General features: G+C 41.3%; 2 protein-coding genes across 2 annotated transcripts in view; both read right to left on the bottom strand.

Moving 5' to 3' along the window:
• The window catches only part of LOC120742836, a 28739-nt gene extending 11363 nt beyond the window's left edge, over positions 1-17376 (bottom strand). Inside the window, exons 1-25 of the mRNA XM_040046277.1 lie at positions 16811-17376; positions 16426-16686; positions 16070-16333; positions 15685-15945; positions 15301-15561; positions 14915-15172; positions 14482-14742; positions 13876-14133; positions 12890-13150; positions 12416-12682; positions 11294-11557; positions 10883-11140; positions 10526-10786; positions 8377-8637; positions 7418-7678; positions 6592-6855; positions 5988-6248; positions 5287-5547; positions 4789-5049; positions 3983-4252; positions 2926-3189; positions 2576-2836; positions 1573-1836; positions 635-895; positions 6-266 (exon numbers count right to left, since the gene is read on the bottom strand). Coding sequence (XP_039902211.1) covers positions 6-266; positions 635-895; positions 1573-1836; positions 2576-2836; positions 2926-3189; positions 3983-4252; positions 4789-5049; positions 5287-5547; positions 5988-6248; positions 6592-6855; positions 7418-7678; positions 8377-8637; positions 10526-10786; positions 10883-11140; positions 11294-11557; positions 12416-12682; positions 12890-13150; positions 13876-14133; positions 14482-14742; positions 14915-15172; positions 15301-15561; positions 15685-15945; positions 16070-16333; positions 16426-16686; positions 16811-16946 — 6421 coding nt within the window. The 5' untranslated portion in view covers positions 16947-17376. The remainder of the gene's footprint in view (positions 1-5; positions 267-634; positions 896-1572; positions 1837-2575; positions 2837-2925; positions 3190-3982; positions 4253-4788; positions 5050-5286; positions 5548-5987; positions 6249-6591; positions 6856-7417; positions 7679-8376; positions 8638-10525; positions 10787-10882; positions 11141-11293; positions 11558-12415; positions 12683-12889; positions 13151-13875; positions 14134-14481; positions 14743-14914; positions 15173-15300; positions 15562-15684; positions 15946-16069; positions 16334-16425; positions 16687-16810) is intronic.
• Positions 17377-17398: 22 nt separating this feature from the next.
• LOC120742841 (fibronectin type III domain-containing protein 7-like) lies at positions 17399-18691 on the bottom strand. Its single transcript, XM_040046287.1, has 2 exons — positions 18264-18691; positions 17399-18075 (listed from the first exon to the last, which is right to left on the bottom strand). The coding sequence occupies exons 1-2, from the start codon at positions 18451-18453 to the stop codon at positions 17795-17797; spliced, it is 471 nt and encodes a 156-aa protein (XP_039902221.1). The 5' UTR covers positions 18454-18691; the 3' UTR covers positions 17399-17794.
• Positions 18692-19648: the final 957 nt, after the last annotated feature.

Below are 19648 nucleotides of genomic sequence, written 5' to 3' on the forward strand. Positions count from 1 at the left end.
CTCACCTGTCACAATTAAAACTTGTTCAGTAGAGGCAGACACATCTTGGCACACAAAGTTGTTTGCTGTGACAACGATGCTGTACATTTGGCCACAGTTCATGTTGTACAATGCACAGTAAGTGTCATTGGTAACACAGGAGGTGGTGAGTCCCTGGTCTGTTTGCCCCGTGACTGTGTAGTAATTAGCACCCTTGGTTATGTCCCACTGCACCTGGCCGATTGTCACGCTGTACTGGGTGGTGATTTGGATTGGGATGCAAGGCCCTAAAAGAGAGGATGGAGGAAAACTGAGACAAAAATGTAGCTTTGTGTGTTCGAACTGCAGCTTCAAATTAAATGCAAGAAGGTAGCGTAGATTTGGTCCACTGTAGTAAAGTTATGTAATGTAAGTAATGTTAGAAAAAAGCAGAAACTTTATTGTTTCAAGAATTTTAGTGCATTTAGGGTCATTTTGGTTAATTGTGTTTTATCACTTTTACTGATACTTTGGTTGTTTTTAAGTGGGAAAGGTCAACATAATTATACAATTTCAATAAATTAGCAGTTTGTTTCACTTTTTTTAAAGGTGGAAAAACTCGGCAAGACGAAAGATGTGCTATATAGGTTCGTGAAGCCTCTGTGGTGCTGCTCACCAGTGACCAGCTGTCCTGTCATTTTAGCGATGCTGCTGCAGGTCTTTCCTATAGCTTTGACAGACACAGAGTAGCTCTGTCCACAGAGCAGCTCTGTCAGGTCACAGGAGGTCCTGTTGGTCTCACAGGTGACGTTGTGACCTGACTTTGTAGTGGCCATCGCGATGTATGACAAGGCTCCATCACTCGGCCACCATGAAACCACAGCTGTCTTAATCGCACAGTCCATATATGCCCTGATATTTATTGCATTACAGGGCACTGAGGGAAAGACAGATAAGACAGGAAACTTTATATGAATAGTAAAAATGTAAAAGCCAGGGACGGAGCATTTTACTAAAATGTAAAATTGAACATCATCCATCACTGTATCACAACTGACAAATATGAAAAAGAAAAGCAGATTTTAACTACACAAAACTACAACTCAGTTTTCCAAAGCAGTTTTATGCTGGGTAAAATCATTTGCAGACCTCACAAACTCATATTTTATTCACAATAGAACACAGAAAGACAGAATATAAAATGTTTGAAATGAGAAAATGTTAATTTTTAAGAAAAATATGAGCTCATTTTAATTTTATGGCAGCAATACTTCTCAAATAAGTTAAGTAGCGGGAACAAAAGGGTGAAAATGTTTCCAGGAATAATGAGGAACATTTTCCAACTAATTGGGTTAAATGGCAGTCAGTAAACAACTGACTGGGTATACAAAGATAATAAGTCAGGCTTAAAATGCACTTTGCATAAAAGAAGAAACAGGACTGTTGAGCAGCAAGAATCCTGTATCAGACAAGGACGGGACTCTCCCAAAAGTCACGGCAATGTTTTTATTAAAATGGTACATTTTCTCAGTTTACACATGTGACGCGTTTTTCATGTTGTACCGCAGATAATTCTCTATAATTAAAATGCATTGAATTCCCTCTCTGTCCTACCTGACGGTGTGTCAACAACAGGAGTGGGCGGGCTGTTGCAGTACCCATCAGAAGACACTACGGAAACATGGTAGATCTGTCCACAGCCGAGTCCTGTCACATTGCAGGAGCCCTCTGTTGTGGCCTGGCATGTTGTGCCCTGATTGGTGCTGTCGTGCAGTGTGGCGATGTAGGAATCGGCTCCTGAGCTTTTCGACCAGGAAACGATGAGAGAATTGGCCTGACAGTCGACCACAGAGGAGACGTTTGCTGGAGTGCACGGCACTGATGAGAAGAGACAATTGTCAATGTTTAGAGCAGAGCTGTGATGCCTGAAAGTTCATGATTAATATCACAGAAAGATTTGAAAAAATGTTGCCTGGTGTGATGTATTGGTATTGGGAGTATTGGGATTTGGCAGAAACAACATGAAAGCATGGATCCATCCTGTTTTGTTTCAACTGTTCAGGCTGATGGTGACGTAATGGTGTGTTCGATATTTTCGTGGCACGCTTTGGGCCTCATAGTACCAACTAAGCACATTTATACACACTATAGCCTACTCAAATATTGCTGTTGTCCATCCCTTTATGACCACAGTGTAGTCATCCTCTGATTCTTGCTTACAACAGGATCCTGCACCATGTCACAAAGTCAAATCATCTCTTTAAATTAACTGTACTTAAAAAGCCTCCACAGACACCAGATCTCAGAAATGTTTCAGCACCTTGTTGAATCTAAGCCAGGAAGAAAAAAGGAAGCCCAAACTGGTACAAGTAAGGTGTACCTAATAAAGTGACCAGTAGGTGAATGTATAATTACCTCTTCTGCATGAAAAAAAGAATTCTTTGAGAAAAATAAACTGGCATCACCTTTTTAAAAACAAGTAGAATTTGAATTTAATGTCCCGTAAGTAGATGCAAAGTTCTAAACTTTCAATGACAGTTTCAAAATCACTGGTAACTGGTGTTCCTGTCAAAATAAAACCACAGCAATAAAACGGTTCAGCAGTCGGAGTGCATACCTGTCTTGATCGTCACATTCTCACTCGGTTTGCTCTTGCACGTCATGTCCTCTGCAGACACAGTGGCTGTGTAGTACTGTCCACAGTGCAGATTGGTCAGTTCACACTGCTTGTCAGGAACTCTGCACTCGTCCACATGCCCGTCAGTACCCACTGCCTTTACACTGAAAAGCTGTCCTTCCTTTATAGAGCTCCATGACATGGAAGCCACATTGTTGCTGCAGCTCAGGCTGGCTTTGAGATTCTCAGGAACGCATGGCACTGAGTGGGACAGAAATATACGTCTGCTTTCTTTTTCCCCCCCAGTTATGTTAATGAATATTTTATGTAATTTACTGTGTGCACTGTACCTGTCCTAAACATCAGCTGTTCGCTCTCTGAGCTGTTGCAGGTTCGTCCCTCAGCCATGACGTGCACGATGTAAATTTCGCCGCATGGCAGATGTGTGACATCACAGCTAGTGTTTGATGTAGTGCAACACGTGGTACTGTCTCCGTACACGTCTTCCAGCGTGGCCGTGTACGTTAAAGCACCTGAGACAGTCGACCAGGTAATCGTGACTGTTCCGTTGTTGCAGTTCACTAATTCCTTTACGCCATTAGGAGGGCAGGGAGCTGTAGAAAGAGGAATACTCTGAGGTACAGACTTGAACTTCTGTTTCTGTCCTTTCTTGAATATTATTGAGATTACACAACACAACAACACATTACACATGAAAAACCCAGCGTGGGCTACATTTCCAAGAAAATTAACTCATAACTTGGACACATTGACACTCAGAGTCAAGTTAGACATATTTAACCCATAAAACAGTGACTTTCAGCTGTTTTAAAAACAGAGTATTTTAACTGTAAATATTTCATGCCTGTGAAGCTGTATCCACATTATCAATTTTCACCTCACAGATGTGGTGAAGATGGACATGCAGAGGGTGGGTGTGATAGGATGAGATGGAAGCAGCCAAACGAAAAAGAGGAAGAAGCAGCAGTTTATAACAAAACCAGAACATCAGTTATGTAGTAGCTCATTTACCGCTTACTGCTTGTAAAATGACAAATGTGGCGCTGACCTCGAGCACAATTTGTCCCCCCCATTAGGTGATCACTGAGTGCATTTCACACATCCTTTAAATTGAGGACAGAGCAATGGGTAAACAGCTGTATGAGCCAAAAACCAAAGATTCAGAGGAGCAGAACCATTTTCATGCCTCATATTACTGGCCTTTTAAATGGTTTCTTTTTAATAATTTTAACATATATTATGATATAATTGATATTATCAGTTTAAGTCTATTTAAATCCACAGTGCATCAGAGCACTGGTGATATTCTAGTTAAAGTGACTTCCCTTTTATCCTGGTTATACAGTTTCGGTGTTTGCTTTTACATTCGTTATAATTTTCCCTTACCTGTCTCGGTTTTGACAGAGTTGCTGGGTGCACTGGTGCACTGCTGGTCCTTGGCCTTCAGGGTAATGGTGAGATTCTGGCTGCATGTAAGCGGTGGCAGAGAACACATCCCATCTGACGTGGAGTTACAATCAAATGTCTGAACAGCACCCCTGGTGTCTGTTGCCACCACAACATATTCTTTGGCCCCGGCAGACTCGTTATACATCACCCACGCTGAGTTCGTCAAGCAGTCGATCTCCACGTCTGACAGCTGGGGTACGCAAGGAACTGGAGGCAACCAGGGACAGGAAATTAGGTGCTTACAGTATTCATGTTCATAGATTACACAGACCACCGGATTTACAATTATATTCTGTAGATATCATCAACAGATGCTCAAATCTGCAGTCCAGAAATTATCTCAGCTGCTGAAATATGTCGTAATATTTTATTATCTGTGCATTTTTGTAACAAGTCTGTTAAACTAATGACTTGGCTGGTTGTGTTTCTGTCGTCACTATCACTATACATGAGTTAGAACTGTGATCTAAAATTATGACAGATTTTTTGGTTAACCTTAAATGCACAAAGCCATCTTTTGCGCTTTGTTTGGATTTTCTACAAGAGAAGAATTAAAGCCAACTTGCAAGATAATAAAACTGGCATCCCAAAAGAGGCATTAACAAGCATCATCTAAAGACCACAGGCTTACCAGAAATAAGCAGCGAATAGGGTTTCTAACAACAGCCTGTACAAGTGAGAGGATGATATGGGATGGAAGTGAGGAATATACGATCAAAAACAGAAGAACAGCTGATACTTGCCTGTTTTGACCATTTTAGTTTGGCTGTCTTTGCCCACACATTCATTCCTGGATGGTGTGATTGTGACATTGTATTGCATCCCGCACGCCAGTGTGCTGAGATTACAGCCGTTGTCTGTGCTACTGCAGTTGTGTCTGGCACCTTTGGCATCTGCAGCAGACACTGTATACATCACCCCTGCCACACTATTGTTCCAGGTGACAGATACGATGCCAGTGCCACAGTTCACATTAGAAAGGAAGGATGAGGGAGGGCAGGGAGCTGAGTGGAACGGCAGAAAAAGAGGAGAAGTTGAGGTAAAGACTGAAGGTAAATAACAAGAAGGTAAAACTTTATTATGTGATGTATGAACCAAAAAAATCACTTTAATCAAAGACAAGAAAACAGCTATTAAAAGATAAATAGATATAGATAAGAGGTGCTGATATCAGATCTGAATAGCTGAACACTGAATACTAGAGCAGGTGCACTAGAACTGCCAACAGGAGCTGCACCGACCTGTAGAGACCTGCTCTGTGGGGCTATGGGAACTGTTGCAAGCTTCATCTTGGGCCACCACTGTAACATTGTAGGTCTGCCCACACTGCATGTTCTGTACAACGCAGTAATGCGTAGGAGTTGTGCAAACGCTCTTTTGACCTTTGCTGTTCACCACAGAGGCGCGGAAGTTCAAAAAGTAACCTGTCGACTGCCAGGTAATGTTCAGGACACCAGACAGGCAGTCCAGATGGTTCTGTATGTTCTGTGGCACACACGGAGCTGGAAACAAAGCAAACACAATACTTTCTGTATGGTAACAGAAATCATTAACAGAGACACAGAACTGCTAATTTTTTATGTTTATTAAGAATATATTTTGTCTAATTTAAGGGTATGGTTGCTACAACAAATAACAACAAAGACAAAAAACACCCTAGACATATGAATTTAGCTCATAAATTCAATTGAATGTTTATAAGTGTTAACCAATGTCACAATTACACCATGTCATGTCTTTATAGCCACATTTAAATGATTCATATGTCATAAATGGAGTAAGATCAAGTGTGTGGCAGCTGTCTGTTTCTGTTTTGGCTAGTGCTCAGTAACAGCAAAGAATTGTTAAAGTATACAAAGTAAATGTGAAATCCCTTTTTCTGAAACTGATGAATAAATCAGTGAATATAGTGCAAAGCTTTGAATAACAATAGACAAATTACCAGTGCGAATCTTCTTCATGTCACTCTTGGCTCCAGTACACTTGTCATCAATACCGACAACGTAGACATTGTACTGTTGCCCACAGAGCAGACCAGATATTTGGCAGCTGGTGCTGCTGGTGTTACACGACCACCGGCGGCCCTGTTCATTTTCAGCCACTGCCATGTAGGAGACTGAGCCTTGAGAGGCCTGCCAGGACACTGAGATGTTGTTTGATTTGCATGAAGAGTTCACCATCAGCTGAATGGGAGGGCAGGGAGCTGGAGGAAAAACAAGCAGTGAGTGAGATTATTTTTCACGGTTCTTTGATAGAGGTTTCTGTTTAGAGCTAGATCCTGAGATTTTAAAAAAGATGTCAGAATGAATCAGGAATAATTCGTATTTGCATTTCATACAGTTACATGTTATAACTAATATTAACACTAGTTAGTGAGATGCTTGGGCAGAAATGGTTTCCATAGTATGTTAAAACAGATAAAGAGAACAATTAGCTGATAAGCAGTAAAACATTTTGGATAGTGTATGCAAATGTGCACAGAACAGTTTATCCATTATCTTCCAGTTAGGTGTCAGCTTGTTTTGTAAGGATGTAATTGACCCCACCTGTGTTCACTCTCTGCCAGTACTGAGCAGGACTGCTGCAGTATAGTCCCTGCCCACTGACGCTCACTTTGTAGCTTTCCCCACACTGCAGAGAACTGATATTACAGGAGGAGCCATTTGTAGAGCAGGTCTGCTTGTCTATGGAGCCGAAGGCTTGAGCTGTGGCATTGTAGTAGAGGATGCCAATTCCTGTAGTCCAAGATACCACAGCTGTGTTGGTGTTGCAGTCCAGGGATGTTCTCAGACCACTGTGGGGACAAGGACCTAACAGACAGGGAAGAAAAAAAGAACAGCAGGTGTAGTTTTAAAAAAAAAAAAAAATTTTTTACATTTTAAGTTTCAGGGATTCGTTTTCACAGGAACAGGAGTTATTTCTATAGAAATGTTCTTTAACTTTAAAAGCTCTGACATAGTAAATGGTTTTCTTGTTAGGATAACTGCAGGTTAGCAGTTAACTAGGGACACAGATGTAACTTTGAAAAGTTAATACTTTTAACATGTAGCAGATGTTATTAACACAATTTATGTATTTAATCTTCAAAAAAGATGTTCAGCTGATCTTTTGGGGGGGGGGGTTATTTAATTGCTGTTACCTTTTTTTTTTTTTTATAACATTAACATTTAGCTTAGCCGCTAATAATAAAAAAGCTAATGCTATGTTCATTAAAGTAAATTACAAGTAACTGCAACACAAAGAAACACTAAAAGTAGGTGTGAAAAATTGATGCACTGTTGTTTCATGTTGCATTAGCAACATTACAGCTGTGCACAATTTACTTTTAGTGAGCAGCTTGTTGTGTGGGTATGACAGGTTGTATTTTATTACCAGTGGTGGCCTTGACAGTCTCGCTGGCCATGCCGACACAGGTGTTATGGAGAGCCACCACTGTGATGTTGTAGTCTTGTCCACAGGCCAGGTTAAGGAAGTCACAGTTGGTGTCGGTGTTGTTACACTGAGCATTGTAGCCCAGACTGCCCCGAGCATAGACAGTGTAAGATGTGGCACCCAGCGCAGGATCCCATGTGACTGCAGTGATGCCGGTGTTGCAGTCCACCCTTGCTATGACGTGTGTGGGAATGCATGGAGCTGATGGAGGACAGAAACAGGTAAGTGTATGGATCAGTGTGATATTGTTTATTCCTGCAGTGCTCAGGCTTGTAATATTCTACACTAATGGCATGTACTTGTCCAGGTTCAGTGATGGATGACTATGATGTCAGAAGTCAAATCAGCTTCGCCTAAATCTAATACCATTTCAAAATGCTGCTTCAGCTTCATTGCATAAGTAAAAAAAAATAATGCAGTTAAAATATTCTTCAGTTTTTAGTAGTTTTATAGAAACATTTTTACATTTTTAAAAATATTTTTACATTACATTATAGGGTTTGGGGGTATTTATTCTTTCATATAGCCTTGATAATTATGTCAATACTGGGGAGTGTTTGGCTATGTTTGGCTATATTTTCTGCCTTTATTTTAACAATCATTCACAACAGCTTGTGTGCAGATCACAAATAATAGCTCTTCTAAGCAAATTAATTTAGAAAAATGAAAGTTATTTTTTTATTTTTGATCATAATTCATTACAGAAGTCTGTATTATTATTATTCTGCTGTGCTGTAACTTAATAGAGGTTTCAATTATGCCATGAGACAGGCCATTATGTCTTGTGCTTCTAAATGTGATTGAGTCTAAACAACCTGTTGCATTTGTTATAAACAAGCTTGATGAATTGTCACAGTGATACAGTGCATCAATCTGTTCATTATTATTTGCTAAATTACCCGTGTTGAGTCTTTGGGCAAAAGCCAGTTCACTGCTGCAGTTGCTTGTGAGACCGACCACACTGATGGCATATATCTCCCCGCACTTAAGTTGACTGAAGGTGCAGTTGGAGCTGGTGGAGTTGCAGGTGGTGACTGTTCCTCTGCTGTCCCTCGCTGACACCACCTGCAGTTGGTCTGGGCCTGAGTTTGCCCAGCTGACAGTCGCCATGTTTGTTCTGCACTGCAAATTCACCATCACGCTGTTTGGCTTACAGGGGGCTGGAGACAAAGCAAGGAAGATTAACTTGCAGATGTGGGTGGTTTTAAAAGTTATTAAATGGGGTGAAAGTAGGTTAGATAAAGGTTATAATGAAAAATTTGAAGGGATAGAAGTATACTGTATGAATGTTGCTGCACAAAACCTAAAAATAAATATTAAATGAATGCTGTTTATAGACTTCAGTTCAGCATTCAATACAATCCACCCCTCACAACTCATCATGAAACTAGACGACCTGGGAATCAGTTCCCTCATCTGCAAATGGTTAATGGACTTCCTGACCAACCGCCCTCCAACATTTCCGGCTGGATAACCACTGTTTTTCGTCTACAATCACAAGGAACACAGGTTACCACAAGTCTGTGTGATTAGGCCATTTCCAACTCCTCTCTTCACCCCGACTGCAGACCTGCTTATGGTTCCAAACACCATCATTAGTTTTTCAAAATAGATTACACCACGTGGATTGGCCTCATCAGGACAAGATGAGGCAGCCTACAGGGAATAGGTGATCGTTCTGCTGAGTGGTGCGACACAAACAACCTGCTGCTTAACACCGAGAAGACCAAGGAGCTCATCGTGGACTACAGGAGGAATGCTGACCCACATCCACCCATCCACATTAAGGGGACGGCTGTGGAGCGTGTGAGCAGCTTCAAGTTCCTGGGAGTCCACATCTCCGAGGATCTCACCTGGACGACCAACTGCTCCAAGCTGGTCAAGAAGGCTCACCAGCGCCTCTTCTTCTTGAGGACTCTGAGGAAGAACCACCTGTCCTCAGACATCCTGGTGAACTTCTACCGCTGCACCATCGAGAGCATCCTGACCAACTGTATAACAGTCTGGTACGGGAACTGCTCTGCCTCGGACCGGAAGGCGTTGCAGAGGGTCGTGAAAACTGCCCAGCGCATCGCCGGAGCACCACTTCCTGCCATAAAAGACATCTACAGGAAGCGGTGTCTGAAAGGGCTGGGAAAATCATCAAAGACCCCAGTCACCCATCACATGGACTCTTCACCCTCCTGCCCTCTGGGAGGCGCCACAGGAGCCTCCGGACTAAGACCACCAGGTACCGGAACAGCTTCTTCCCCACAGCTGTCAGACTCCTGAACTCTGCCTCCTGACATCTGACCCACGTTAAACTCATGGACTGAACATACACACACCCACAACCACCTACACACACACACAATGGACAACTGTACCCTCAAACACACAATAATAACATGGACTGAACCACCACTCACAACCACTAGCACTAGCACCTCTGTAGAAACTATCTACACCCTCACTTATCTTAACTGCACTACTGTATAGCTCTGTGTAAATAATCATTCTGTACATTCGATAATCTTCAATCCTACAACTGTTTACAACTTGCATAGTTCCCATTTCTGTATAGCTGTATATCTCAGATTCTGTAAAGTTATTTATTTCATATTCTGTATAGTTTTTCATATTTATATCCTGTTCATAGCCTGTACATAGCTTGTACTCACTACAGCCTGTACATACTTATAGTTATAGAATATTCACAACATACTTCATACCGTGTACATTATAACATACCATAATAGACCCATTTCTGTAATATACTCACATATCTATATTATTGCTAATATATATTGTAATATATCTATATCACTAAAGCACTTCTGGATGGATGCAAACTGCATTTCGTTGCCCTGTACCTGTGCATGTGCAATGACAATAAAGTTGAATTCTTCTATTCTATTCTAAATATTAAATGACTCAGGACGTTCAGGAATCTTGCTCCTTCTCAAAATGTGTGAATTGTAATATGTTTTATAACGTTGTTATGGATTTTGTTTAGTGACTTCAAAACATTTGCCCCAATTTTAATGTTGGTCAAAGAATATTTGCTACCTGACTGTATCTCATAGTTGGAGCCTTCAATGAAGCCGCAGTCGATTGACGAGGTAGTGACGACAATGCTGTAAATGAGGCCACAAGTTAGGTTCTGGATAACGCAGTTGGTGCTACTAGAGTTGCAAGTTCTCCGTGTCTTGTCGCTGCCGATGGCGATTGCAGTGTAATCAATGTCCCCAAGGCTTCCCCTCCACTCCACTGCAAAGGTGTTAGCATTGCAGTCCAGCTCTGCTTGTACCCTGTCAGGCAGACAAGGGGCTTTTGGAAGAGAAAAGAAGGGAAGATTATCAGTTGACTGTTTAATAGTTTTGAGATTTAAAAGAAAATCTAACCCTAAAAGCAGATGTCATGTACCTGAGACAAAAGTTAGATTAACTGATTTACTGCTGTTGCATGTTGCACTGGAAGCAACCACAAAAGCTGAGTACTGCTTTGAACAATCCACCTTCAATGAGCAGGTTGTTTTGTTGGTACGACAGGAAACTAAGTGGCCGTGGGTACCAGTTAATGTGGCTGTGTAAGAGATGGCATGTGTACTCGGTGCCCACTTCAGAATCGCTAAGTTGGTGGCACATTCAGTTTTGACAGTCAGGTTGGTTGGAGGACATGGAACTGGAAGTAAGGAGATTAACAACAAGTCATTATGTGAGAAATGAACAAAATCATCTGCATTAAAAAAAAGACCAAACTGGGGTTAATTATTTGCAAAGGATGTCAAACCAGTACTTTGTTGGTGAACAAACCCAGAAATATCCAGATATTAACCTGTCTCAGTTTCTATCTGCTTGCTCAAGAGACTGGTGCAGTCAGGGTCCTGGGCAGCCACTGAGAGCATATATGCTTGTCCACACTGCAGCCCATTCATCACATAGAAAGTCTGAGTTGTGGAGTAGTTATAAGCGATCCCACTGTTTCCTTGGGAGTAGATGAAGTAGGTCACTCCGCTTTCTGGACTTGGGTCCCAGCTTACTGTGATGTCATTGTTTCTGCAATTTGTCACTCCAGTCACACCAGTGGGTGGGCAGATGACTAAGAAGGGGGAGAGACAGGTAGAGAGACAATTTGATAATTAGTGTCCCAGTGATTTTTTTAACACTATTTTAGAAATAGAATATGAGCAACAACAGATCCTGTCTTTGGATTTGATTTTACCTGAAAAACCTCCCTAATTCGTCTCCCACTGGAAACTTTACGTCCAGATGAACAGAATCAACTTATTGGTATGGCATTAATTAGTGTTAAGATCACTGTGCGTTCAACTGTCTTGCTTATCTTATGTGTTAACAAGCGATTTTTTTATGTCCGTGAGTGTGAATGGTTGTCTGCCTTTCTGTGTTAGCCCTGGTGACCTGTCCAGGGTGTACCCTGCCTCTTGCCCTATGGGGGAAAGAGCATGTCCCAGCCTATCGTAGGGTTTTGCCCCTTGACAAGGATAAGCGAAAGAGAATGGATGGATGGGTAAGACAAAATCTGCGTAAGTTCTATTTTATTTCCTGAAAGTTGGTTATATCTGACAGGACAACTGTCTATATGATTGTTTATCATTTTTTTCTGGTTCTTTCTTGCAAGTTCTTTAGTTCCTAGTTCTGTTGCATTGTTTAGGTTTTGGTTTAGGTTTTGTACCCTTTGAATTTAGTAACCTTACCCTTTGTCGACTTTTGTTATATCTTTTCAAAAATAAGTTCACTTTCTGCTCTGTGTTATGGTCTGCATATGGGTGAACTGAAACGTGGCAGATGTGAGCCATTATAACATATTAATAAAATGTTGATGCACAAAAGTACCAGGCAAACAGATTTGTACATTGTATCTGACGTTTAGTTCTATGGTAGCTGTATTTGTTGAACACTACAAAAGTTGGATGGATGGATGGTTCAATTCTCTGACCTGTTTGTAAGGTGAATGGTACGCTGGGTTGGCTCGTGCAGCCTCTCTCTATGGTGACAACAGTGACAACGACTGTTTCTCCGCAGTGGAGGTCTGTAAGGGAGCAGCTTGTTCCATTGGATGAGCAGTTGTGGATGTGTTTGTCCGTGAGAGAAGGTGCGGTTGTGGCCAAGTAGAGATCTGCTCGAAGGGCAGGGTCCCAGGTCACACGGCCCACATTTCCATCGCACTGCAGAGACATGTGGACGTTGGTGGGAGGGCAGGAACCTGCGAAAAAGATGGTGAGATAAAGTTGGACAGGTTATAAATCTAAATATAATTAAAAATATTAAAAGCGAAATCTTTGTTTTGAATTAATAAAAGATAGATATAATAATTATTAAATAAATATTGTTAGTGGTTATTTTAAAGAATGCATAAAGTTGATTAAAGCCAAGTTTATCCAGTTTATTTTTTTATTTGGCATTATCTCACCTGCATTGTAGGTGTATGGGAAACTTTCTCTGCCTTCGCAGCGCATAGAGAAGGGAGTGACGGTGATAATGTAGGTTTGAGAGCAGTGCATGTTGGGTAGCAGGCAACTTGTGCTGTTTGTGGCACACCTTTTGAGGTCGCCATCTCTGCCAACTGCCTTCACACTGTAGGACACTGCACTAGGACTGTGTTGCCAGCTTACTGCCGCAGTGTTGTTGTCACACAGCAGGGAAGCACTGACGTTCACTGGAGCACAAGGGGCTGACAGGAAAACAAAAGGAAAAACCACTGAGTCTTTAAAGCAGAGTACAAACACCACCTAATTAACCCTCATTTTCATTTTTTAGGAAGTTACACCTGGTATCTCTTAAGCCAGCAGTCCCCAACCTTTTTTGCGCCACGGACCGGTTTATGTCGACAATATTTTCATGGACCGGCCTTTAAGGTGTCGCGGATAAATACAACAAAATAAAACCAGTACTGGTAACAAAAAAAGAAGAGTTATTCATGACACACAGGAAAAGACCCAGAGAAAACAAGTTAACGATAATAACGATAAAAAAATAAGGATAGAAACCGATAAAAACCCTGAAAACCATAGATTTCACACCCGCCTCAACTCTCGAGGCCCGGTACCAAACGTCTCACGGACCAGTAGCAGTCCGTGGCCCGGGGGTTGGGGACTGCTATCTTAAGCCATGTATTTGCTAAAAGTTATATTTATATATATTTTTTTAAAATAAATGTGTTAAATAATTTTTAATCCAATGCATTACTCGGCATTTCAACTAAGTGTTTTAAAAGAAATACAGAATTTACTGTATTATATACAGTTTACTACACTTGGATACTTACGATAGTAGAAAAGGGAACATGGGGAAATTGGAAATTGTATTCATGGTAATCAGAAATAGTATTTTTGAATTTCCCACAGAACTTTCCCAGCTGTATATACATCACCTGCATCCACATCCTCTCCGTCTTACCTGTCTGTATAGTCGTTACGCCGGGCATGCTGCTGTTGCAGGAGTCAGCCAGAGCTACTACTTTTACACTGTATGTGCGACTACAAAGCAGCGTGGGCAGGGAGCAGTCAGTCTGGCTGGTGCTGCAGGAGGCTGTGAAATTTCCAGACTGAGCATGCACATAGAATCTCTTCCTGCCCAAAGTCTCATCCCAACTCACAAAAGCAATGCCAGTGTCACAGGAGTATTGGTACTCCACGTTTGCAGGGGTACAGGGTGCTGTGTGAGAGAAGACAAGTTCAGTTCCTGAATACCTTCATCCTTTTTTTTAACCCATCCCTAAACTTTATGATAGGGTTGTTAAACATTAGGTCTGGGGGCCAGAATTGGCCCAGCAAAGACGATGGGCAATGGGCTACAAGATTTTTTTTTTTAACAAAACTATTTTTTTTTTATATATAAGACCCAATAGTTGTGCTGACAGATTTCTTTCTTTTGCTATAAAAACTGTACTGTTTTAAAGTATAAAAACCACCACTATTGAATTTTTTTCAAAAGAAAATCAGAGAAAGACATCAAAAAGAAACAGCAATTGTTAAGTCAAATTTTTTTTCTTATATTCTTTACCTGTAACAATCTGAAAAGCAGAGCTGGGTTTGCTCTGACACTGAGGTCCTTTTGCGACAGCCTTTACAGTGTAAGTGTTTCCACACAGCAGATCCAGGACACAGCTGTTGTTGGAAGATGAGCTGCACGACTGCATATATCCCATACTGGAGGTTGCATTGACCATGACAGTCATGGCATCCTCATCCTTAACCCAGGTGACCAAAGCTTGGTTGGAGCTACAGTTCAGTGAGTGGTCTTGGATTACTGGAGCACAGGGAGCTGCACACAAAACACATTACAGATGTGCTGATTAAAGGAATCTTTCTGGTTAAGTAATCTATAATTGTAGGCAGTTTTAGGAAGTTTAAGATTTCATTCTTTTTTTGCATGAGGATAATTTGAGCTACTCAGTTTATCCTGACGTCATTCTTTGTGCCAAAACTGAAAGTACCTGTTGTAATGTTGGTTTTAGCAAATATGGAGCTGTTGCACTTTGTGTCCTCTGCCAGAACAGTCACAGTGTAGTCATTCCCACACTGCATCTTGGTTAGCTCACAGGAAGTACCAGTGGAATTACAGGAGTTGACATGTCCACTGGCCTCAGCCAGGATTGTGTAATAATTTGCGCCGGCGCTGGCCCTCCAAGTAACCGTCACCACATCAGAGAGGCAGTTCAGAGAAGCAGCCACGTTTGTAGGGTCACAGGGTGCTGGAAGTCAAAGTGGAGAAAATGAACGCTGAGATAATCTTCTTTTGCCCAACTTGAAGAATCACACAAATCTAATTTGTAAGCTGTGCTTTCACACCCTACAAAAAATATTTTAGTCCATATTTTACCAGTTGTTGCTGTGTCCATGGCGCTGTTTGAGCTGTTACACCTGTTGTTGGAGGCCATCACACTGAACATGTATGTCTGAGCACACTGCAAACCAGACAAGAGGCATCTTTGGTTAGCTGTTTGACAGGATGTAGAGAAACCTCCTGCTCCTTTCAGTGTGGAGATGTAGTACATTGCCCCAGGAGCTGCATCCCAGGATCCCCACACTCTGTTAGTGGAACATTCCACCAGGGTTTGGATGTTCACAGGAACACAAGGAACTGTGAGAGAAATGATGTGACAAAGAGGAAAAGGAAGACAAGGAAGACGGAAAAAAAACATTTTAATGTCGAGTGAGATCATGGCTCGTAGAGTCATAAACTTTAACAAGTCAACTAAAATACCTGAATTTACAATCTCCGGGACACTGCTGGGTCCTTCACATGTGCTGCTGATGGGCTTGACTCTCACACTGTACTGCTGTCCACACTGTAACTCAGGCATCGTACAGCTAGAACTCTGCGTGACGCAGCGAAGTGTAGTGCCATTTGTCATCACCGCTGTGGTGCTGTAGTTCACTGGCATGGATCCCGGTGTCCAGCTGATGGTCAGTATGTTGGTGGTACAGTTAAGAGTGGTCAGCATATTCTGCACAGTACATGGGGCTGAGATGACAGAAAAACAGTTAGACTTACTCGTCTGCAATATCTCAACTGCTGTTTGGGATTCGATAAGTACGAGAGGGTTATTAGGACGTAGAATAAAAGCAGAGGTGCTACTGCTTCTTACCAGTTGTATGGATGACTGGCTTGCTGTCTGGACTCTGACAGTAATAATCTGAAGCTGACACAGTGAAGTTATACATCTTTCCACACTGCAGACCCTCCAAATTACAACTGAGTTCTGTCGTTGTGGAACAGGTCACATTGTGACCGTCTGCGGTTATGGCTTTGCCAGTATAAGACACTGCATTGGCGCTGCTCTGCCAGGCTAACTTGGCAGAGTTACTGCTACAGTTCACTGAGACGGTCAGCTGAGAGGGTGAGCAGGGCTCTGCAGAGGAACGACACAGAACACATGCATGGTGTAAGTTTGACAGTGATTGCACATAAGCAGTGTTAACTTATATTTTTGTCAGCGTGTACCTATCTGTAGTTGCAATGTGCGGCTCTTCATGCTGGTGCACGTGTTGTCCACAGCAACCACACTGATATTATACACATGTCCACACATTACATCGACCAGCCTGCACGATGTCTCATTGGATGTACACTTTAAGTAACTGCCATCTGCATCCAGAGCAGTAGCAGTGTAGTTTATGGCACCCCGACTTGCTTGCCACATGACGTCCACAAAATTCTGGCTGCAGCTTCTCCTTGTTTCAACGTTAGTGGGTACACATGGAACTGGGAGTGAAATTTTCTGATTAGCTCAGCTGTTATTTAATGAAGAAACTATCTTAGTAGGTAGCAAAGTAGAACCACTGATGTCAATGAAATAAAAAAACTTTATAGGGTTAACTTCTCTTACCTTCCCTGAAATATAACTCTGAAGGACGACTGACGCAGCTGCCATTGAAGGACATCAAATTCACTGTGTACTCCTGGCCACACTCCAGTGTGTGGACTGCCAGGTTTGTCTGTGTGGTGTTATACGTCAACGGCATGGTGCCGTTTGAGATTTTGACGATATAACGTTCTGCATTTTGGGATGCATTCCAGCTTATTGTCACATTGCCTGATGCACAGTCCACCCTGGCACTTGCGCTGGCTGGCCCACAAGGAACTGAACGAAAAATAAGAAGGTTGGGTGAAGGCAGGCAGCTAAGAAATGAATTGGTGAATCAATAACTTTCATTTAATTTTATATTCAAAACGAATACTTCTGTCAAACTTAATATCGAAAGTATGTTTAGGGAAAGGCAAAGATCCACTATATTAGAGCCTCACTGTCTGTCTTAGTAGAAAAGAGATCATTTGTATCTGGGTGTGAAAACTAAGCCAACGCTAAAGCGCCTGTAACCTACATTCTTTCTAGTGGCCAGCAGGGGGTGACTCTTCAAGATCTATGACCTCTGTAAATACTTTCCTAGTATTGCTAGTATAGGGCTCAGTGTTGTAGCATTAGTGAATATAACATGTTGATCACTTTAATTAATGTCATTCATTAGAGTTAAGAAGCTAAATTTGGCAGGTCTACCATGCGATTGACAGTCTACTGTACAAGTGTGTAGTCTCCCTCAGTTTCTCAGTCAGTTCTCTGTCTAGTGTCAAAATCAGTTGGCTCCAAACTGCTAAGCTCTAGACTTCATAAATGGATGTATCCCCTGGTTAGTGATTACTGGTCAGGTGCTGGTGGAGCAAAATGACTCTTGTGGTCTCAGGATAGTCCGAGGGAACACACCTTTTTGTTACAATAAATCAAAACTGTTTTTTCTGTGTACAAAAAGCATTTTAGGCCTTTTCAGACTATCAGCACTACGCTAGATCTGACAAATTGACATGTGGTCAGTTTTTAATGTATTTTGAAAATTTTCCTACCAGACTCCATGTAGATGTGCGTAGAGGGCATGCTGGAGCAGTTGCCGTCATGCTGGCTGACAGTCACAGTGTAGAGCTCGCCACATTTCAGGTTAGGTATTTTGCAGTTGGTTGCAGTGGAACTGCAGCTTAAAAGTCGCTGACTTGAATCTATAATGGTAGCAGTGTAGGAACTCACACTTCCATGCCACGAAATCAGAGCCTCATTGGCTGCACAGTCCAGGTTGGCAGTGAGGTTATTTGGTGGGCAGGGAACTGAAATGACACAAGTGGGCCATTATCAATCAGAAAGAAACAAAACTGTATTTAACTTTTAATAAAATAAAAGAAATGTGCAAATATGACTGTGACATTTTAGTCATTAATGCTCACTCAGAAAAAAGATGCACATCTTGGCAACTTTTACATAAAGTAACTAAATGAGCATCTTCACTAGAGGTTACCTGTCTCTATGGTAAACATGTCACTCTCAGAGCTGTTGCACATGAAGTTGGAGGCAATAACATAGACTTTGTAGCTGGTGCTACACTTCAAGCCACTGATCGTACACAACATATCCACGGAGTTGCAGCTATGAATGACCCCATTGCTGTCCTTTGCCATTGCAACATAGAAAAGTGCTGCTTTGCTCATCTCCCACTTCACAGAGATGGAGTCTTTTGCACAATTTCTCTCTGCTGAGATGTTCTGGGGAGTGCATGGGGCTGAGGTAGAAAGCAAGCAAGTTAATAATAATACCAGCCTGGAACACTTTCACAGTACTAGAATTAAGTAAACGATCTATTTTTAGTTTTTAGTTTTCTTTTAATTACTCTTCAACTTTATAAAAGGCTTGAAAATTCTAGTCAAAATTTCCTACAGTTTCAGGTCATGTCTTTTACAGGTTTTTTTTTTTTAACAAACCAACAGTCCAAAACTTTTAAGATAATCAATTAAATTATGCAGCAAGACATTAAAAAACATTGTTCTTTGGAAATAGAATTAGTACTTGCTTGTTTATTGGCTATGTTCTATATGTATCCAGTGGTAAAATGTAACAAAGACATGTAATATAATATATTCATAATGTTTTCACTTGCAGTTAATAATTTGTCAAGCTTAGAATGAATCTTGCATAGCTGTGTAGGAATGGGTCATCCACCATAGACTGCATCATGTTGTGCTGCCATGTTTTACTATAACCAAACACTGAGCCTAGATTGAACCACCTGTGTAAACATTACTACCACCATAGGTTCTTTTACATGCTTGGTAAGGTTCAGGTATTCAGTTAGCTGCAATCTGCAACCTCAACGCAAGATACCACTAAATACTACACACTGATTCTTTAGTAAGTAAATTGTGAGCCATCTTTTTTTTTTTAATTATTATTATCATACTTTAATATGTAAACAGCTGAATTTGCAGTAATGCAACTTAGAGTAATGTAGATACAATACAGATTATCCTGTTGCATATAAAATATTGGCTCAATTAATCCAATGCTATTAAAAATAAACATTTAATTAATCGAAATATGCAAATATGTAAATATAACACTGAGATTGGTTTGGTTGGCATACTAAATATGTTTTACTGATAAAATCTTATCTTATCATTAATCTTATCATTAAGATTTGTATAAACTAATTAACCCATAAGAACCTGTGTCACTGCCCCTTTACACACTGAGGAAAGTCATGTTAAAGTTTTAACATCGGCTCTATTATAGTTTTCCTGGCAGTAAAAATGGGTCTGTGCTCTTTTGGGTTAATGGAGTGAATGCAAATGCAGATGTCTGAGGTGCTAACACAGGGGTGGGCAATCTCAGTCCACGAGGGCCGGTGTC

This window comes from Simochromis diagramma, unplaced genomic scaffold (assembly GCF_900408965.1).
Source record: "Simochromis diagramma unplaced genomic scaffold, fSimDia1.1 OVJJ01000553.1, whole genome shotgun sequence".
Classification (NCBI taxonomy): domain Eukaryota; kingdom Metazoa; phylum Chordata; class Actinopteri; order Cichliformes; family Cichlidae; genus Simochromis; species Simochromis diagramma.